The sequence below is a fragment of the Ranitomeya variabilis genome, chromosome 3 (genome assembly GCF_051348905.1).
Source record: "Ranitomeya variabilis isolate aRanVar5 chromosome 3, aRanVar5.hap1, whole genome shotgun sequence".
Taxonomy (NCBI): Eukaryota; Metazoa; Chordata; class Amphibia; order Anura; family Dendrobatidae; genus Ranitomeya; species Ranitomeya variabilis.
This window is the reverse complement of record NC_135234.1, coordinates 19,906,164-19,928,658: the sequence shown is the minus strand read 5'-3', so window position 1 is coordinate 19,928,658 and position 22,495 is coordinate 19,906,164. Positions and strand designations below refer to the sequence as shown.

General features: G+C 42.6%; 1 protein-coding gene across 1 annotated transcript in view; it reads left to right on the top strand.

Moving 5' to 3' along the window:
* IGSF11 (immunoglobulin superfamily member 11) overlaps positions 1-20,559 on the top strand; it is a 281,076-nt gene extending 260,517 nt beyond the window's left edge. The window contains exons 4-7 of the mRNA XM_077293715.1: positions 1,353-1,508; positions 10,042-10,164; positions 11,043-11,190; positions 11,540-20,559. Coding sequence (XP_077149830.1) covers positions 1,353-1,508; positions 10,042-10,164; positions 11,043-11,190; positions 11,540-11,990 — 878 coding nt within the window. The 3' untranslated portion in view covers positions 11,991-20,559. The remainder of the gene's footprint in view (positions 1-1,352; positions 1,509-10,041; positions 10,165-11,042; positions 11,191-11,539) is intronic.
* Positions 20,560-22,495: the final 1,936 nt, after the last annotated feature.

The window sequence follows — 22,495 nt, the reverse complement described above, 5'->3', positions numbered from 1 at the left end:
TCCATCACTAGAGAGCAGTGACACCACTGAGAATGCAGCCTATCCATTCCCTAGAGAGCGGTGACATCACTGAGAATGCATCCTATCCATCACTAGAGAGCGGTGACATCACTGAGAATGCATCCTATCCATCACTAGAGAGCGGTGACATCACTGAGAATGCAGCCTATCCATCACTAGAGAGCGGTGACATCACTGAGAATGCATCCTATCCATCACTAGAGAGCGGTGACATCACTGAGAATGCAGCCTATCCATCACTAGAGAGCGGTGACATCACTGAGAATGCAGCCTATCCATCACTAGAGAGCAGTGACACCACTGAGAATGCAGCCTATCCATTCCCTAGAGAGCGGTGACATCACTGAGAATGCGAACTATCCTTTCACTAGAGAGCGGTGACATCACTGAGAATGCAGCCTATCCATTCACTAGAGAGCGGTGACATCACTGAGAATGCAGCCTATCCATCACTAGAGAGCAGTGACATCACAGAGAATACAGCCTATCCATCACTAGAGAGCTGTGACGTCACTGAGAATGCAGCCTATCCATCACTAGAGAGCGGTTACATCACAGAGAATGCAGCCTTTCCATCACTAGTGAGCAGTGACATCACTGAGAAAGCAGCCTATCCATCACTAGAGAGCGGTGACATCACTGAGAATGCAGCCTATCCATCACTAGAGAGCAGTGACATCACAGAGAATGCAGCCTATCCATCACTAGAGAGCAGTGACATCACAGAGAATGCAGCCTATCCATCACTAGGGAGCTGTGACATCACTGAGAATGCAGCCTATCCATCACTAGAGAGCGGTTACATCACAGAGAATGCAGCCTTTCCATCACTAGAGCGGTGACATCACTGAGAATGCAGCCTATCCATCACTAGAGAGCGGTTACATCACAAAGAATGCAGCCTATCCATCACTAGAAAGCGGTGACATCACTGAGAATGCAGCCTATCCATTCACTAGAGAGCGGTTACATCACAGAGAATGCAGCCTATCCATTCACTAGAGAGCGGTTACATCACAAAGAATGCAGCCTATCCATTCACTAGAGAGCGGTGACATCACTGAGAATGCAGCCTATCCATTCACTAGAGAGCGGTTACATCACTGAGAATGCAGCCTTTCCATCACTAGTGAGCAGTGACATCACTGAGAAAGCAGCCTATCCATCACTAGAGAGCGGTTACATCACTGAGAATGCAGCCTATCCATTCACTAGAGAGCAGTGACATCACTGAGAATGCAGCCTATCCATTTCCTGTCCACTTCTTACCATTCACATGCAGTTGATACATTTCGGACTCACAGTGATTGTGTATTGTGCACTTTCTCCAGTGCCTCCCTCTGAACCCCTCTGCAACATTCAGGGATCCCTGGATATTGGGAGTGATGTCACTCTGACTTGCAGCTCGGAGGAAGGAATTCCCAGACCGACATATTTATGGCAGAAAGTGGATAACAATCCCGTCCTTCCTGCATCAGCGATTCAAGGTGAGTGCTTGGACTTAAAGGGGAACTCCACCTTACAATACTGAAGATACAATTGTGCTCAAAAGTTTACATACCCCATCTGAATTTTTGCTTTCTTGGCCTTTTTTCAGAGAATATGAATGATAACACCAGACCTTTTTCTTCACTCATGGTTAGTGGTTGGGTGAATCCATTTATTGTCAGACTACTGTGTTTTCTCTTTTTAAATCATAATGACAACCCAAAATATACGAATAACCCTGATCAAAAGTTTACATCCCCTGGTGATTTTGGCCTGATAACATGCACAGAAGTTGATACAAATGGGGCTGAATGCCTACTAAAGGGAACATCTTCACTTGTGACCTGTTTGCTTATAATCAGTGTGTGTGCATGAAAGCTGAGTGAGTTTCTGGGATCCAGACAGACTCTTGCATCTTTCATCCAGCCACTGATATTTCTGGATTGTGAAAGCAAAAGAATTGTCAACGAATCTACGGAAAAAGATAGTTGAACTGTATAAACCAGGAAAGGGATACAAAAATATATCCAAGGGATTGATAATGCCAGTCAGCAGCGTTCACACTGTGATTAACAAATGGTAAATCAGGGGCTCTCTAAAAACAAAACCACGGTCAGGTAGTCCAACAAAAATGTTGTCCACAACTGCTAGGAAAATTGTTTGGGATGCAAAGAAAAAACAACAAATAACATCAGCTGAAATACAGGACTCTCTGAAAACCAGGGGTGTGGATGTTTCAAGATGCATGATAAGGAGGCACTTGAAGAAAAATGGGCTGCATGGTCGAGTCGCCAGAAGAAAGCCATTACTACGCAAATGCCACAAAGTATCTCACCTACAATACACAAAACAGCACAGAGACAAGCCTCAAAACCTCTGGAACAAGGTAATTTGGAGTGATGGGTCCAAAATTGAACTTTTTGGCCACAACCATAAACGTTTCATTTGGAGAGAGGTCAACAAGGCCTATGACGAAAGGAACACCATTCCTACTATAAAGCATGGAGATGGATCGCCGATGTTTTGTGGATGTGTGAGCTACAAAGGCACAGGGAACTTGGTCAAAGTTGAAGGAAAGATGAATGCAGCACGTTATCAGCAAATACTGGAGGCAAATTTGCACTCATCAGTCCAGAAGCTGTGTATGGGACATATCTGGACGTTCCAACATGACAATGATCCAAAACAAAAGGCCAAGTCGAGCTGTCATTGGCTGCAGCAGAACAAAGTGAAGGTTCTGGAGTGGCCATCTCAGTCTCCTGACCTCAATATCATTGAGCCACTCTGGGGAGATCTCAAGCGCGTAGTTCATGCTAGACTGCCCAGGAAGTTACAGGAACTGGAGGCTTTATGCCAAGAAGAGTGGGCAGCTTTACCATCTGAGAAAATAAAGAATCTCATCCACAACTACCACAAAAGACTACAAGCTGTCATTGATGTTAGAGGGGGCAATACACGGCATTAAGAAATGGGGAGTGTGAACTTTTGATCAGGGTCATTTGGATGTTTTGGGTTGTCGTTATGATTTAACCCCTTCACGACCTTTGACGCATACGCTGCGTCATGAAAGTCGGTGCCAATGCGACCTATGACGCAGCGTATGCGTCATGGAATGATCGCGCTCCTGCAGATCGGGTGAAAGGGTTAACTCCAATCTCACCCGATCTGCAGAGACAGGGGGAGTGGTGCTTCAGCCCAGGGGGGGTGGCTACACCCCCCGTGGCTACGATCGCTCTGATTGGCTGTTGAAAGTGAAACTGCCAATCAGAGCGATTTGTAATATTTCACCTAAAAAACAGGTGAAATATTACAATCCAGCCATGGCCGATGCTGCAATATCATCGGCCATGGCTGGAAATACTGATGTGAGCCCCCCCACCCCACCGATCGCCCCCCCAGTCCTCCGTTATGGGGTCCGGTCCCCTCCGTCCTGTGCTGCGCTGCCCCGTGCTCCTGCCCGCTCCCCCGTCCTGCTGTCCGCTCCCCCCTGTGGTCCGATCACCCCCCCTGTGCTCCAATCCACCCCCCCACCACCCCTTCATACTTACCGATCCTCCCGGTGTCCGGCCGTCTCCTCGCTGGGCGCCGCCATCTTCCAAAATGGCGGGCGCATGCTCAGTACGCCCGCCGGCAGATTCCATTCAAGTACATTTTGATCGCTGTGGTAGGTTCTACCACAGCGATCAAAATAAAAAAAATAATAAATAAACCCCCCCCTTTATCACCCCCATAGATAGGGATAATAATAAAATAAAGAAAATATATATATATTTTTTTTCCACTAGGGTTAGGGTTAGAACTAGGGTTAGGGTTAGAACTAGGGTTAGGGTTACGGGTAGGGTTAGGGTTAGGGGTAGGGTTAGGGTTAGGGGTAGGGTTAGGGTTATGGCATGTGCGGATTTGGCTGCGGATCCGCAGCGGATTGGCCGCGGATCCGCAGCGGATTGGCCGCGGATCCGCAGCGGATTGGATGCGGATCCGCAGCGGATTGGCCGCGGATCCGCAGCGGATTGGCCGCGGATCCGCAGCGGATTGGCCGTGGATCCGCAGCGGATTGGCCGCTGCGAATTCGTAGCAGTTTTCCATCAGGTTTACAGTACCGTGTACACCTTTGGAAAACCAAATCCGCTGTGCCCATGGTGCGGAAAATTCCGTGCAGAAACGCTGCGTTGTATTTTCCACAGCATGTCAATTCTTTGTGCGGATTCCGCAGCGTTTTACACCTGTTCCTCAATAGGAATCCGCAGGTGAAATCCGCACAAAAAAACACTGAAAATCTGCTGTAAATCCGCAGGTAAAACGCAGTGCCTTTTACTTGCAGATTTTTCAAAAGTCGTGCGGAAAAATCTCACACGAATCCGCTACGTGGGCACATACCCTTAGGGTTAGGGTTGGAATTAGGGCTAGGGTTGGAAATAGGGTTAAGATTAGGCTTGTGGTTAGGGTTACGGATAGGGTTAGGGGTGTGTTGGGGTTACAGTTGTGGTTAGGGTTGGGATTAGGGTTAGGGTTCGGATTAGGGTTAGGATTAGGGTTGGAATTAGGGTTACGGGTGTGTTGGGGTTAGGGTTGTGGTTAGGGGTGTGTTGGGGTTAGGGTTGGGATTAGGGTTATGGCTACAGTTGGGATTAGGATTAGGGGTGTGTTGGGGTTAGTGTTGAAGTTAGAAATGAGGGGTTTCCACTGTTTAGGCACATCAGGGGTCTCCAAACGCAACATGGCGCCACCATTGATTCCAGCCAATCTTGCATTCAAAAAGTCAAATGGTGCTCCCTCCCTTCCAAGCCCCGACGTGTGCCCAAACAGTGGTTTACCCCCACATTTGGGGTACCAGCGTACTCGGGACAAACTGGGCAACAACTGTTAGGGTCCAATTTCTCCTGTTACCCTTGCAAAAATAAAAAATTACTTGCTAAGACATAATTTTTGAGGAAAGAAGAATGATTTTTTATTTTCACGGCTCTGCGTTGTAAACTTCTGTGAAGCACTTGGGGGTTGAACGTGCTCATCACACATCTAGATAAGTTCCTTGGGGGGTCTAGTTTCCAAAATGGGGTCACTTGTGGGGTGTTTCTACTGTTTAGGCACATCAGGGGCTCTGCAAATGCAACGTGACGCCCGCAGACCATTCCATCAAAGTCTGCATTTCAAATGTCACTACTTCCCTTCCGAGCCCTGACGTGCACCCAAACAGTGGTTTACCCCCACATATGGGGTATCACTGTACTCACAACAAACTGGGCAACAAACATTGGGGCCCAATTTCTCCTGTTACCCTTGTGAAAATAAAAAATTGCTTGCTAAAACATCTTTTTTGAGGAAAGAAAAATGATTTTTTATTTTCACGGCTCTGCGTTGTAAACTTCTGTGAAGCACTTGGGGGTTCAATGTGCTCATCACACATCTAGATAAGTTCCTTGGGGGGTCTAGTTTCCAAAATGGGGTCACTTGTGGGGTGTTTCTACTGTTTAGGCACATCAGGGGCTCTGCAAATGCAATGTGACGCCCGCAGACCATTCCATCAAAGTCTGCATTCCAAAACGTCACTACTTCCCTTCCGAGCCCCGGCATGTGCCCAAACAGTGGTTTACCCCCACATATGGGGTATCAGCGTACTCAGGAGAAACTGGACAACAACTTTTGGGGTCCAATTTCTCCTGTTACCCTTGCAAAAATAAAAAATTCTGGGCTAAAAAAATATTTTTGAGGAAAGGAAACACATTTATTATTTTCACGGCTCTGCGTTATAAACTTCTGCGAAGCACTTGGGGGTTCGAAGTGCTCACCACACATCTAGATTAGTTCCTTGGGAGGTCTAGTTTCCAAAATGGGGTCACTTGTGCGGGAGCTCCAATGTTTAGGCACACAGGGGCTCTCCAAACGTGACATGGTGTCCGCTAATGATTGGAGCTAATTTTCCATTCAAAAAGCCAAATGGCGTGCCTTCCCTTCCGAGCCCTGCCGTGTGCCCAAACAGTGGTTTACCCCCACATATGGGGTATCATCGTACTCAGGACAAACTGGACAACAACATTTGGGGTCCAATTTCTCCTATTACCCTTGGAAAATTAAAAAATCCTGGGCTAAAAATCATTTTTGAGGAAAGAAAAATTATTTTTTATTTTCACGGCTCTGCGTTATAAACTTATGTGAAGCACCTGGGGGTTATAAGTGCTCACTATGCATCTAGATAAGTTCCTTGGGGGGTCTAGTTTCCAAAATGGGGTCACTTGTAGGGGAGCTCCAATGTTTAGGCACACAGGGGCTCTCCAAACGCGACATGGTGTCCGCTTACGATTGGAGCTAATTTTCCATTCAAAAAGTCAAATGGCACGCCTCCCCTTCCGAGCCTTGCCGTGCACCCAAACAGTGGTTTACCCCCACATATGAGGTATCAACGTACTCAGCAGAAATTGCCCAACAAATTTTAGGATCCATTTTATCCTGTTGCCCATGTGAAAATGAAAAAATTGAGGCTAAAAGAAATTTTGTGTGAAAAAAAAGTACTTTTTCATTTTTACGGATCAATTTGTGAAGCACCTGGGGGTTTAAAGTGCTCACTATGCTTCTAGATAAGTTCCTTGGGGGGTCTAGTTTCCAAAATGGGGTCACTTGTGGGGGAGCTCCAATGTTTAGGCACACGAGGGCTCTTCAAACGCGACATGGTGTCCGCTAAAGATTGGAGCCAATTTTTCATTCAAAAAGTCAAATGGCGCTCCTTCCCTTCCGAGCCTTACCATGTGCCCAAACAGTGGTTTACCCCCACATGTGAGGTATCAGTGTACTCAGGAGAAATTGTCCAACAAATTTTATGATCCATTTTATCCTGTTGCCCATGTGAAAATGAAAAACTTGAGGCTAAAATAATTTTTTTGTGAAAAAAAAGTACTGTTTCATTTTTACGGATCAATTTGTGAAGCACCTGGGGGTTTAAAGTGCTCACTATGCTTCTAGATAAGTTCCTTGGGGGGTCTAGTTTCCAAAATGGGGTCACTTGTGGGGGAGCTCCAATGTTTAGGCACACGAGGGCTCTTCAAACGCGACATGGTGTCCGCTAAAGATTGGAGCCAATTTTTCATTCAAAAAGTCAAATGGCGCTCCTTCCCTTCCGAGCCCTGCCGTGCGCCCAAACAGTGGTTTACCCCCACATATGAGGTATCAGCGTACTCAGGACAAATTGGACAACAACGTTCGTGGTCCAGTTTCTCCTTTTACCCTTGGGAAAATAAAAAAATTGTTGCTAAAAGATCATTTTTGTGACTAAAAAGTTAAATGTTCATTTTTTCCTTCCATGTTGCTTCTGCTGCTGTGAAACACCTGAAGGGTTAATAAACTTCTTGAATGTGGTTTTGAGCACCTTGAGGGGTGCAGTTTTTAGAATGGTGTCACTTTTGGGTATTTTCAGCCATATAGAACCCTCAAACTGACTTCAAATGTGAGGTGGTCCCTAAAAAAAATGGTTTTGTAAATTTTGTTGTAAAAATGGGAAATCACTGGTCAAATTTTAACCCTTATAACTTCCTAGCAAAAAAAAAATGTGTTTCCAAAATTGTGCTGATGTAAAGTAGACATGTGGGAAACGTTATTTATTAACTATTTTGTGTCACATAACTCTCTGGTTTAACAGAATAAAAATTCAAAATGTGAAAATTGCGAAATTTTCAAAATTTTCGCCAAATATCCGTTTTTTTCACAAATAAACTCAGAAATTATCGACCTAAATTTACCACTAACATGAAGCTCAATATGTCACGAAAAAACAATCTCAGAATCGCTAGGATCCGTTGAAGCGTTCCTGAGTTATTACCTCATAAAGGGACACTGGTCAGAATTGCAAAAAACGGCAAGGTCATTAAGGCCAAAATAGGCTGGGTCATGAAGGGGTTAAGAAGAGAAAACACAGTAGTCTGACAATAAATGGCTTCACCCAACCACTAACCATGAGTGGAGATAAAGTTTTCGTGTTATCATTAATATTCTCTGAAAAAAGGCCAAGAAAGCAAAAATTCTGCCGGGGTATGTAAACTTTTGAGCACAACTGTAAGCCTGAAGTCCACGAGTTACGGCCGCCATTTATTGACAGCTGAAGTGGAAGAACAGGAGCTTCAGTGATCACAGGAGCTGTATAATGAAAACAATAGATTTTCTGTTTAGACTATTTGCTTTATTTTATTCAGTTGATGCACTTCATTGATACAATAAATTAATTGCAAAAGTCTCGACACCCTCCTGTATTTGTCTCAGTAGTATCACCCTTCAGTCCTTTCGACTTTTTCACTTGTCTGGATTTTGCTGACAGAGACGTAGCTTGCAAAGCACAAAATTAATGAGTTTTGCTGTATCATAAATCATCTCGGAGATCCAGCGAGTAATGACTCACATTGTCGTTACTCATTTCCTACTGGACCTCATGATTTAAGTGTCTCCCATATTCTGAGAGGTGCGGAGAGCGGCGGAGGAATAATAATGCTTATTAATTCAGGGCGCCTTTATTTTGTAATTGATCGTAGTCAGTGGCCGCATGTAGTGGAGACTCCTGTGAAATGTGTGCCGTAGCTTTAAGAAATAGACTGCTGCAGCTAGTGACATACGTGAGAAATAGACTGCTGTATCTAGTGACATACATGAGAAATAGACAGCTGCAGCTATTGAGATAGATACATGAGAAATAGACTGCTGCAGCTAGTGACATACTGTAGAAATAGACTGCTGCAGCTAGTGACATACGTGAGAAATAGACTGCTGCAGCTAGTGACATACTGTAGAAATAGACTGCTGCAGCTAGTGACATACTGTAGAAATAGACTGCTGCAGCTAGTGACATACGTGAGACATAGACTGCTGTTGATAGTGACATACGTGAGACATAGACTGCTGTAGGCAGGGCGCATACAGTTTAATGCAGACTTCACCCCACGCAGTATAATTCAGCCCCCCCACAAGCACACACACAGTATAATGCAGCCCCCACACACACAGTATAATGCAGCCCCTTCAGCGTATAATGCAGCCTCCCCAGAGTATAAAGCAGCCCCCTCAGAGTATAATGCAGCCCTACACAGTATAATGCAGCCCCCCCACGAACACACACACGGTATAGTGTAGCTCCCCCACACACACAGTATAATGCAGCCCCCACACACAGTATAATGCAGCCCCCACACACAGTATAGTGCAGTCCCCCCCACACACAGTGCCGCCCCCACACACAGTACAATGCAGCCCCCACATACACAGTATAGTGCAGCCCCCTTCACACACAGTGTAATGCAGCCTCCCCACTCACAGTATTATGCCGCCCTCCACACACAGTATAGTGCAGTCCCCCCACATACAGTATAGTGCAGCCCCCACACACAGTGCAGCCCCCACACACAGTATATTGCTGCCCTCCACAAAGTACAATGCAGCCCCCCCACATACACAGTATAGTGCAGCCCCCTCCACACAGTATAATGCAGCCCCCAACAAAAGTATTGTTCAGCAGACACACACTATTTCCCTCTCCTCCTCATTCCCTACACACACACACACACTCACACACACACACACACTATTTACCTCTCTTCCTCCTTCCCTCTCTGCTCTGGCTTCTGCAGAGCGTCTCCATGTCTCATTAGCCCCCCTGCTGGCACGCGCTGAGTCACAGGCAGAGGGGAGAGAGATGGGAGTGGAAGTGTCACAGGACGCTCTCTCCTCCATCACTGCTTTCAACTGTATCAGCATCTATGCACAATTCAATTCTTTATGAGGTTGTACCAAGTTTGGAAGTTTCCCCCTATTTGCAGGATAGGGCATCATTTCTAGTGATGAGTGAGTATACTCGTTGCTCGGGTTTTCCAGAGCACGCTCGGGTGGTCTCCGAATATTTATGACTGCTCGGAGATTTAGTTTTCATCGCAGCAGCTGAATGATTTACAGCTACTAGCCAGGCTGAGTACATGTGGGGATTGCCTGGTTGACGCTACTGACTTTAGGACCAGTACTTAGAGTCCGAGTGCAGCACTTTCTCATATATTATTTCATTTTCAGACCAGTTTCAAGGTACTATCCTACTAAAGAACATAAGCACTGCATCCTCAGGGCGATATCAGTGTGTATCATCCAATCTCATGGGTGCCCGAACCTGCCTTCTAGACCTGCAAGTTGTTGCACGTAAGTTTTTCTTAATAAGATTAAACCTCTGTTTAAAAGTTGGACATAAATACTGGTAGTCTGGTGGTTAATAAAAAAACATCCCTGGTCACCTACAGGACATTTAATGGAAAACTGATTGTACTAATTGTTAAAATCTATAACTCTTGGATTTTAGCACCTAAATATAACCATGTCTGGATAATAGACGGTGACCCAGTAGTTTTAGCTTATTAGCCCTGTTGGTTTAGTGGTTTGATTTTTATATCTGAATTCTAGTGAGTTAAAATTGTCTCCGATCACTTGTCTCCAAAAGGGAAACTCAAAAATGAAAAATTACCCGATTATGAAGTAGATTATAATATCCCTAATTAGCATATTAAATATTTAATAATAATATTCCTTGTGGATAGTGGGTTAGTATTTAATAATAAAGTAATAATATTCCTAGTGGGTTAGTAATTAATATATTACGTATTGTATTAATAGTATTTCTGGTGGCTCGTTGGTTAATAATCATTTTATTAGGTTTTGTAATATTTAATAATATTCGTGGTGTTTAGTAGGTTAATAAAACAATCCTGCTGGGCCAGTGGTCAACTACTATATCTACAATGGAGTTGTAGGAGGAGTGCCCCCTTTTATACCGACTGTTGGAAAGGCTAACAGATGGGCAGAGTAGCTCCCGCGTGGAGAGACCGTGTATTGCTTGGTCATCCATTTATTTGCTTCCTTCTGCTGATCACAGGTGTCCATATCATCCAGATTATGGTGATCAGCTGATCGCCCTGACGGCTTCTATGTGAAGTTGGACTATCCCTTTAATGAGCCTTTTCTCCTCATCATCAGTTCCCCTTTGTGTACCAATACTGTGGTAACAGTCTTTCTTATGTCCTTAGCCCAGCACCAGAGCATGAGTCTTATAGCCGGAGCCATCGCTGGGGGAATCTTGGTGCTGGTCATCTGTTTAGTCGTGGTGGCTGTTGGGTTGTTCTACTGGAGGAACAGGCACAAAGAAGAGGAAGATGAAATGCCAAATGAGATCAGGTATGATGGAGGGGTGACATCTTCAGCTTGTCTGTGTTACCAGGCCATGTCTTATTTGTCTTCACACTCAGTCATAGACTTGGATCTACTATGGGTTTGCATAATGGTGGAAAGTCCTTGGGGCATTGGGCATGTGGGACATTTGCTTTGTTCTTCTCTTACGAGTTACAGCCGGTATTTGCTTTTGCAGCCGCTGCCTGACATTGAGCTATGCTGCCAGAAGAACGTTATGTTGTTGCCCGCGCTAACAGCCTATTATGGTCATTGTACCAATATAATGCCAAACTGAAGATGATTTATGATGAAGTCAAGCCCAACTATTTATATCTTGCTTTTCTTATCTTTCTAGAGAGGACGATCTTCCTCCAAAGTGCTCATTGTCTACCAAAGTCTTTCACCCCGATGCCTCCTCCTCTGAGCATGACACACTTACGTCCACCAACACGAACACCTACAACGGTCACTACTGGAGTAACTCCAAGTCCAATTTTAACACCGGTTCTTACGTCCATTACAACTGCAATGGTTGCCGCCAACCCTCTGCTCGATCAGTCACAGGTCACTCAAGACCAACCTATGCTAATGGTGGACAACCTTCTTCAGGTCCTCCAAAGACATTGGTGGTGACCGCTAACACAGCCCCTTCTCCAAAGAATGGAGGTAGAAGCAACGGTACGGTTGGCAGAAAAGCTAAACCGTCTCAAACTAGGTCTTACGCTGTGAGCCAAGCCACGTTAGAAAGGATAGGTGCTGTACCAGTCATGATACCGGCTCAGAGTAGAGCGGGGTCGCTGGTATAGAAAGAGCCTAAAGTCATCTTGGGGCAAAGAAGAGTTGTGTTAGCATGTGGGATGAAAGAACATCACGTGTGCTTCTCTGTTCCTTCCTTTCATCCAGGCAATCTCCGACTGGAAGAGGTCGGTAATTTGCTCTTGTGAGAGCAGACGTACCCTAAGACAAGGATTAAACAGACGAAGTGTGGACGGTATTCCCGAGATTAGAACTTGTCCTTGTAGTGCCAAGCACAGCCCCGGGGCTTCCAACACAGAATAACATATGTGCCTCCCGTACTCTCGTTCAGCTCATCTCACTCACACGAAGAAGCCCCATTAGAGGCTTAATTTTTGTAACATCCACCTTGCTTGGAATCCAACCAGATATCTTGTTCATTGAAGATGGTGCTAACGAGCCCCCTCCCTGCCTATACTCACCCTTTCTCCACCACCCTACAAGTTACCAGCTAATGAAATAATCATCTAAATCCCAAATCACTCCAGCACTTTATTCATGTTACCTTACCATACTCATCTACATGGCAGAACATCCAAGTGTCCGAAACATTGTACAATTCCCCCCAACACAGAAGGACTTCATCATGGAAAGATCCCTCAAGATCCCATAAACTGCATCAGTTCAAAGATCTAGATTTTTTTTCCTCCTTGAATCATTTGGTCATACTTTGAGATGTTAGAACCTCTTTTGCATTCTTTTACAGAATTTATTATGTGTGAAGAATATTTTTTAGCAGTACTTGATTATTTTTTAGGGGCTCTCTAGTCATCATTGTGTCAACGTTCGAAAACTAGACCATCGTATCGTGTTTGGCAAATGTATTCACGTATTTTCTCCAACAAAAATTCCCACTGTTATTTTTTTTTATATATTTCTTTTTATATGGAACTTGGTTTAGGCGGTTTTAGAACTAGATGTCCTATCATGGTCTTTCAGCTTCTGTTCTAGACCATGCGTGAACCTTTAGTTCCACCATTTCTCAGGAAGCGAGGGGTTATCCACGTGAGATGAATTATATGAACTATGGAAGAATTTTTTAAGAAATTTGCCAAGGTCTTCAGAAGGTTCCATCCTGGTGATGTGATCTTGGGGCCTTACAGAGTTTCCAGGGGAATATAATTATAAATGAATGGCAAGGAATTGAGATCTCTTTGGTCCACTAAATGCAGCATATTCTAGTGTTTGTCCTACATGAGCACCTATGGGTCAACCAGCCTCAGCGTTGAGTGTTAGAATTCAACTCCTGTCTTCTGACCCAGACAAGAGCTGAAGCTATCATGTATTACCATTATTTAGTGGGTGAAGTCAACCTATAAGGAACACTTAAGTTTCCTTATGCTGCAAGTCCATCCAAGTGACAACGGAAAAAAGGGGGAAAACATCCATTCGAAGTGGACCCTTGGTTGAAATACTGGATCTCCAGAGTTATGTGCCTGATAATTGATTTCTACAGAGTTACCGCATTATATATACAAAAGCCAAACTTTGCCATGTTGAAAAAACTTTTGTTCAAAGGTGTTATATGTTCTATACCTCTCTCTAGATATCTCCAAGATAAGATTTTCATCTTTTAGGTTTCCAATGTCAAAATCCTTGATAGAATCCCATGATCGCTATTTATGGCCATGAACATGCCTCGGTCTTGCCGAACAAGCATCTAGTTTCTATGTTAGGTCCTTACCTCTTGGGGAGACAAAAGTAGATTGGGTTAAAGTTCTCCGATTATTTTTTTCCCAGAGGGAGATGTTGGAATCCTTCTGGAAATTAAAATCTAATGTCTATGGCCACATTTAGTGTTGGGTATTGGTAACTTGACCCCAGTTACGCTAATAATACTAAACAAGTGGATACTATTGAGAACATTAAATTGGGCCACCCAATTGTGCAATCTGGGGAATCCATTGCCAAATTGGCAACCACTCTACCATTGAGTAAAGCCTATATTGGTACCTCTGCTGTTTATAAAGAATCATGGGTCTATTGGCCCTTTGGAGTTATTTTTTGGTGGCCTTTTTGCCCATCAATTCAGTTTTTATGAGGGTATCACCCGTCCTGGTGACTGGTCTCCTTCATTATTCAATTTACCACCATTCTTACTCACTGTCCGAGTTGAACCGACTGGGTCCAGGATTCCAACGAGTGAATTTATTTTGCAAAAATTTCCATAGGTCAATAGTTTATCTGATGGTCGTTCTTTTTAATCCCAGTTATAATTTTATCCAAATGTTCCATAAATGTGTTTTTCACTGTTCAGTTTTGTTTCCCTTTCGAAATATGATGTCAATTAACCAACTGCTGCATTGTTATAGTAAAGCATTAACTCACCGGCACGGTAATGGGTTCCAGACAGGTGCTGCCTATACCCTGATTTATCCCTTCACTAATATATTATGGGTACGTTAGTCGAGGGAGGGGGAGTTATTCAAATATTTTGGAAATAGAGAAAAATATCTTCAAAGTAATCCATGCATCCATTTTCGAATTTTCCATATGTCCTCTACAAAAAAAAAATATATGCATTTTGGCCGAGGAAGAATGTTTCTAATAATAGTTCTAATATTACCAGGGGTGCATATACCTTCTTAATGACTTGAAAACCGAAACTCAATATTTAAAGCAAAGCTTTGCGGCATTCGATGTGCCAGCCACCTATGGGGTGGAATGCTTGGCAGCACACTAATGTGGGTATGTATGGCTTGCATGGTAGTAATCTATAAAATGTATGGTTACCACTATTTTTATTGGGGGGTTGGGTAAAACATTTGGTTTGATTAATACAATAATTGGGGTCAGAAGTTGCACTTGCTCATAGTTCTTGTACCAGACAGATTTCTCATTAAAGGGAACCTGTTAAGTATTAGTTATTGACCCCCAAACTGCCTCCACCACCAACAGCCAGTGCTGTCCTTTATTGCCTCCATCAATGTTTCTTAGCCATAGCAATGGCTTGAAGTAGTGTAAAGGTAACTTGTGGCAAATTTCCAGGTTCCAAGTCAAGAAGTTGTAGAGACCAAAAGTCAAGCTAGCTGTGGCCTTACCCTAATGACAGACTGCATCATGATCAGTGCCTGAAATCCTGCGCATGCGCAGTAAATTGTGATGTACTTTCCCTGAATTTATCCATGCATTGCACAAGCAAGAAAAACTCCGACTGTGTTATTGTGCATGTACCGAAAGTAGATGTCAACGGCGCATATGCAGGATTTCAGAAAAGGTTAGGACATCAAGCGATATTGGATGGATGAAGAATGCTGTGCCCTTACTGTGACTTGATTGCCATCCCTAATGATGGACTATATCATGCCCAGTCTCTTAAATCCAGTGCATGTGGCCATGATGTCTACTTGTGGTGATTTTTTTGTTTCTGGATTTATCTATGCAGTACACAAGCAAGAAAAACACAAGCATCCTCATTGCGCATGCGCCGGACATTGATGTCAACAAGTTATTTGCAGGATTTCAGAAAGGCTTAGGACATCAGTCGATATTGAGGGGACGAAAAGCGCTGTGTCCTTACTATGGCTTGATGGATATCTCTAATGATGGGGTACATCATGCCCAGTCTCTCAAATCCTGCGCATGCGCCAGACGTAGATGTCTACGACCCTTTCACAGGATTTTGGAAAGGCTTGAGACATCAGTTGATATTGAGGGGATGAAGAGTGCTGTGTCCTTACTATGGCTTGATGGATATCTCTAATGATGGGGTACATCATGCCCAGTCTCTCAAATCCTGCGCATGCACCAGACGTAGATGTCTACGACCCTTTCACAGATTTTTGGAAAGGCTTGGGACATCAGTTGATATTGGGTGGATGAAGAGTGCTGTGTCCTTACTATGGCTTGATAGATATCTCTAATGATGGGGTACATCATGCCCAGTCTCTCAAATCCTGGGCATGCGCCAGACGTAGATGTCTAGGACCCTTTCACAGAATTTTGGAAATTCTTGGGACATCAGTTGATATTGGGTGGATGAAGAGTGCTGTGTCCTTACTATGGCTTGATAGATATCTCTAATGATGGGGTACATCATGCCCAGTCTCTCAAATCCTGCGCATGCGCCAGACGTAGATGTCTAGGACCCTTTCATCGAATTTTAGAAAGGCTTGGGACATCAGTTGATATTGGGTGAATGAAGAGTGCTGTGTCCTTACTATAGCTTGATGGACGCCCCCAATAGTTGGGTACATCATGTCCAGTCTCTTAAATCCTGATCATGCGCCAGACGTAGATGTCTACGACTCTTTCAAAGAGTTTTAGAAAGGCTTGGGACATCAGTTGATATTGGGTGGATGAAGAGTGCTGTGTCCTTACTATGGCTTGATGGACAACTCTAATGATGGGGAACATCATGTCCAGTATCTTAAATCCTGCACATGCGCAAATGATGTCTACTGCTGCATGCACAATAATTGTAATGCTGTTCTCCTGGATTTGTCCATGCACTTTATGAGCAAGGAAAACACATCATTGTGCATGCACCGGATGTGGATGTCAACGGCGCATGAGCAGGATTTAAAAAGTCTTGGGACATAAATCAATATTGGATGGATAAAGCCTGACGTCATCTCCACCTCCCTCTCTATAGTGCAGTAATTTAGAAAGAGTGCAAGTCGTCTTTACACTTATTATTGTAGCAAAATCAGGCCACCGATGAGTGTAAGAAAGACTGAGAGAGTGAGCACAAGAGCAGCGCTGGATAGTTATGGAGGCCGTTTCTGGCCATAATAACACCGGACAGGTTCACTTCAATGGATTTGATAAGTTCCTTTCTTCTTAGTGTTACTATATGGGTGCTGGGCACCCACTAAACATGGGTGGGGGTGGGTAACGGGCGATGCCTGAGTACGTTTTCTGTACACCCTCCCCAGTGACTCTCTGATTGTTCATTGGGTCTCAGCAGTCAGTAATTAAAATTAAAAAAAAAAAATATAAAAAAAAATAAAATTATAAAACTCGGTTCCCTGCATCTTGCATAATGTTTTGAGATGCCGCCCGGCCTGCCGCATGAAATCCTGTTTCTTGAGTGATATTGGTAAAAAAAAAAAATACGATAAAAAACAAAACAAAAAAAAAGAAAACGAAAAAAAAAAGAATGCCCAGATTGTTTTTTTTTTAATGCATAGATATAACGTGACCGGAAACTTTGATACTTTGTACCACCGAAGGCAACTAAATTATGGCGGCGTTGGACATTTTTGGACAAATAAAGGTCTGGAAAAGTTATCAGCTGAGAAGGGACAACCTGGGACTGAAGTCGGGACCACCACAATTCTCACATTGATCTAGTAGCGGGTTGCCCTCCACCATGGGTACATTTCTTCGCTACGTCAATTGGAATTCCAGAAATGGATTTTCCAAAATTTTTGCAACAATCCTATCGGAATGACAAATTGATTGCTTCAGGAAGATGGTGGACCAAGGCAGATTCTAGACACCCTTTCTTGGCCCATTTTAACTCTTCAATGGAAGGTCCTCCTGTAACTTTTTGATTAACCTAAGCCATGATATCCTAGAAGGTTTAGTGAAAATAAAGAGGTGGCCGAATTGTCACCAACTCATCGTGGCATCATAACTTTGAAGGATCTACGTTGACTCTGGAGCCGCTCTCATAGACATCTCTCCTTTTTGGCTCATAGAGCGAGTCCCTTCAACCCGGTGTTCCAAAACAGCAGCATATTAATATTTTAGGATAATCTAGGGTCATTCCCGAATGTTGAAAGACCCCAAGTTATCATTCTCATTCTCACGTCATCGTTGAGTGGAATAAAGGAGTTTTCTTAGATGACACAGTCTTGACCTGTCCTTAGAATTCGCCATCAACGTCAGATCAGTGATGGCTGAAGGTTCACGAGCTGAGTGAAGAGAACCCTCCAGGTTAAACATTCCTTCATCAGTGGTGGTGAGAGCTTAGACTCCATCAATCTTGATATGCGTGACCTATCCTAAAAAGAAAGTCTTCTCCATGGGGTTAACAATTTTTGGTTGCCCATGAGCAGCTTCGCGGGTTGTGGTGGTCCCAGATGGGGTTGTCTTCATGACACGGGAATATAGCGTTTTAGGTGAGAATTAGGAACGTTGTGGGAATAACCATTGTCCATTTTCCCTTTGCAGAACTAATCCTAACGACTACCGTCTACAATTTTAGATTTGCCCCTATCCCATCTCCAAGGGTCCGAATTGCTCAATGAATTTACGTAACCCATTTCCAGAAATACAGTTTCCACCGATGAGCTGATGAGGCGAAGGAACTGTGAATTGTTTATTATTCTACCCTCTAGAATTTCAGAGTTTTATGAGTTTTTTGTGGTTTTTGTACATATTATGTCCTTTTTATTTGGCCTCTGCCCATGAAGTAGCATGAAGTTCTCCCCTCAGGACGGATGTTTCTATACGGCTCTCTGCATTTCCCTCTATGCTGGCGAGGCAGCCGGGTCTGTGAAGCATTGCGACTCTCAAACATCAGTGTCCCTGGCTGCAGTACAATGCAGTCGAGGGAACGGGAGACACGAAGACACTGCAGAAACATTAGCACCAGCTGTCGTCACCGAGCCGGAGTCTTACACCGAGCACTTACTGGGATCCACCATGACCTTGCGTCAACTATTATGCATCAGAGTTCGTCCCGAATAACAAGCGTATATCAACGTACTGGCAGAAATGTAGCAATAAAGGGTATGAATACTTTTGCATACATTTTTTTTTCTGTGCATATAAAAGGAAACAATGTTGCAAGTCGTCTTGATGTTAAAATCTCCTGTGTAAAGATTCCGCGTATAGTTTGATCTTGAAGTCATAGGTCACCCTACACCTTCTGCCCCTTCTATACGACACAGGATCAGACTACAGACCGCACGTTTGTAGTCTGTCACCATGGAGACACATAGAATGCATGTAAATAAAAAGCTGCACACAAACGCTAAGAGATTTAAAAAAAAAAAAAAAACTATTGCAAAATGACTTAATTTTTTTGCAATAAAGGAGGAATAAAAATGGTTGCAAAAGTGTTCACACCCTCTAAAAAAAAAGGGACGTTTGAGGATTTCTTTCCATAGACTGACACTGCCTGATATAACAGCATTTTATCCCCTGGATTAGTGGGGGCCCCAGCAATCAGACCCCCATGTATCGGCAATACATAAAGTTGGGATAAACCCTTTAACACCTAAAATTTTCTGGAACAAGGATTCTCAATATTTTTACATCAAGTAAGCCTAAATTTAACAAATTACATGTAAATACCCCCAAAGCTGAGTACATATCGAGCTGTGCCTACAAAAAGCACAAAGTGGTGTGTGAGTAGCCACAAGAGACGTGCCAATCACCCCCAGATAGGAGCCTACATTCTGGAAAATCTGTAGCCACCCCCAAAAAAAATCCTTTAAAAGAATTCAAGACAAATCCATCCACTGCTAAGCAATATTTCGCCCACATGATGTGTCCCCCCCAAAAATGGCCGACAGTTCCCAATGCAGGCTCACCTTGGCACCCTACCATATTTTTTTATTAGTGCCCGCCAGCTTGCTGCAGCTCCTCTTCTTCACTGTCCGATTTCTGTCAGAAGCATTATTGTTTTTTATAAAGTAGGTATCCGGCGCCCCTCTCTCATTGATGCCCTAGGCAGCTGCCTATTTCGTCTACCTTTTTATTTTGGATCCAGCCAAATGTTCAGGATCTTTTTTTGGAATCCTCCAGTTTCGCTCCAGACAACATGTTTCACATTGAAACTCAACATTTGGACCTGTTCTCACAAATTTACTGCAAACAATTCCAACTTTTTGGAAGTTATTGGCAAAAACTTCAGCCCAAAAGTTTTTGTGTGGTTTTAAGTCCCGAGCAGGATCTTTTCCTATTCTTTATGTTCCCCCTGAAATTTCCAAGGATTGGTCCTCAGTGACAGAACAGACCTAGAAGAGCCGCTCGTTCCCTTCGTGTTACAAAGTATCATTTTGTTTCAAAAAAGTTTCAACTGTTTACAAAATATTTAGATGAGCCAAATGGGGGGAGGGAGGAGGGGGGTAGAGATAAAAGTTTGGGTCACAGTCATGAAGATGTGAAATGCATTTATACACTGTAAGGCGCGGTTCCCTTAGAGCGATTGTGACCCAGAGGGACACATTCTCTATTTGTGTTGGATTTTTTTTTTGCCAAAAATCAATGAATTAAAAAAAATAATAATAATTTGGTCTGGAAATAAAAATAAATTAAAATAAATAAAAAAATAAATAAAAACAATGCCAAAAAAAAATGTCCAAGTCCCAACCGCTATAGGGGAACTTGGCCTCATAGGGCTCAATAGACTCTAGCACCACTAACCATCTGCTGTCCACTACTTAAAGGTCCTTCTCTCAGAATGTAGCAGATTTATTCGAGATTGTTCCCATCTGGTTATGGGACGGTAATGGCTTATAAGATACTGTAGACGCATGAGACCTACAAATCAGGGAGCTTCATCATGTGTTATGAGCATGTAAACACCTTGGAAGAAGCGGTTAAAACTATTTTTTTTTGTATATTTTGTAAAAAAAAAAAATTAAAAAAAATTAAAAAGAAATATACTAACGGAAAAAAAAAGATTTCCTGGACTTTCCTGTTTTCAGTTCTGTATTATAACAGTTGATAAATATTCTTTAATCAAATGATGAATCCGTGTCTATTTTCTACCAGTCTTGGTCTGCTGTGCTGTGCTGCCACCTGCTGGACATTTGCATCATTACAGAAAAAAGTTCAACAGATATTAAAATACACAAATAATAGCATTTCAACATTGAATGTGGGAGATTGTGCATGTTACTTCTGTGTGATTCAGGGGTAGTAATATAGAGCCAGGAAAATACTCCAAGGTGCTGGACATGGTGCAATGAGTTTGAGGAGTTATTTGGACTTGCTGGTTACATTAGTTTTTAATCTTCTACTGAATTACTGTAGATACCTATATGAAAAAAGCGTTTTAGAACACAAGAACGGCCTAGATACTCTCCCTCATCAATACAATGCACTGTATCACGAAATAGCTTTATAATCAACACTATAATTCCATGAAAGTTTATGTGTTAACATCTTTCCCCAAACAATCTGCCCTGATATAAGTGCTGGTCTAAATATGGTGGTGTAAATCTAATAATCACTCGTACAAACAGCAAATAATATCACAAAGAAAGAGCAAATGAAACTGTCACAGCATGACACTGAAAACACTGATATGGTAAATAAATAATACAACGGTACAAAGCAAATATAGTCATTGATACCACAATACAGTCACCATATTCTTCTACATTAGGGCTCTATAGGGAATATAACTACAAGAATACTGCCCCTATGTACAAGAATATAACTACTATAATACTGCTCCTATGTACAAGAATATAACAACTATAATACTGCCCCTATGTACAAGAATATAACTACTATAATACTGCGCCTATGTACAAGAATATAACTACTATAATACTGCCCCTATGTACAAGAATATAACTACTATAATACTGCCCCTATATACAAGAATATCACTACTATAATACTGCTCCTATGTACAAGAATATAACTACTATAATACTGCTTCTATGTACAAGATTATAACTACTATAATACTGCCCCTATGTACAAGAATATACCTACTATAATACTGCCCCTATGTACAAGAATATAACTACTGTAATACTGCTCCTATGTACAAGAATATAACTACTATAATACTGCCCCTATGTACAAGAATATAACTACTATAATACTGCTCATATGTACAAGAATATAACTACTATCATACTGCTCCTATGTACAAGAATTTAACTACTATAATACTGCTCCTATGTACAAGAATATAACTACTATAATACTGCTCCTATGTACAAGAATATAACTACTATAATACTGCTCCTATGTACAAGAATATAACTACTATAATACTGCCCCCTATGTACAAGAATATACCTACTATAATACTGCCCCCTATGTACAAGAATATACCTACTATAATACTGCTCCTATGTACAAGAATATAACTACTATAATACTGCTCCTATGTACAAGAATATAACTACTATAATACTGCTCCTATGTACAAGAATATAACTACTATAATACTACCCCTATGTACAAGAATATAACTACTATAATACTGCTCCTATGTACAAGAATATAACTACTATAATACTGCCCCTATGTACAAGAATATAACTACTATAATACTGCTCCTATGTACAAGAATATAACTACTATAATACTGCCCCCTATGTACAAGAATATAACTACTATAATACTGCTCCTATGTACAAGAATATAACTACTATAATACTGCCCCTATGTACAAGAATATAACTACTATAATACTGCTCCTATGTACAAGATTATAACTACTATAATACTGCTCTGTCATGTTCCCAATGGCAGGGAATCTGAACAACAGAACACAGGCAAAAAACAGGACGAGCTCTAGGGTGATGGAACCTGAGCTGACCGCGATCCTGAACCTCAACTCACAACTAGCAGCAGCCGGGGAGCGTTCCTG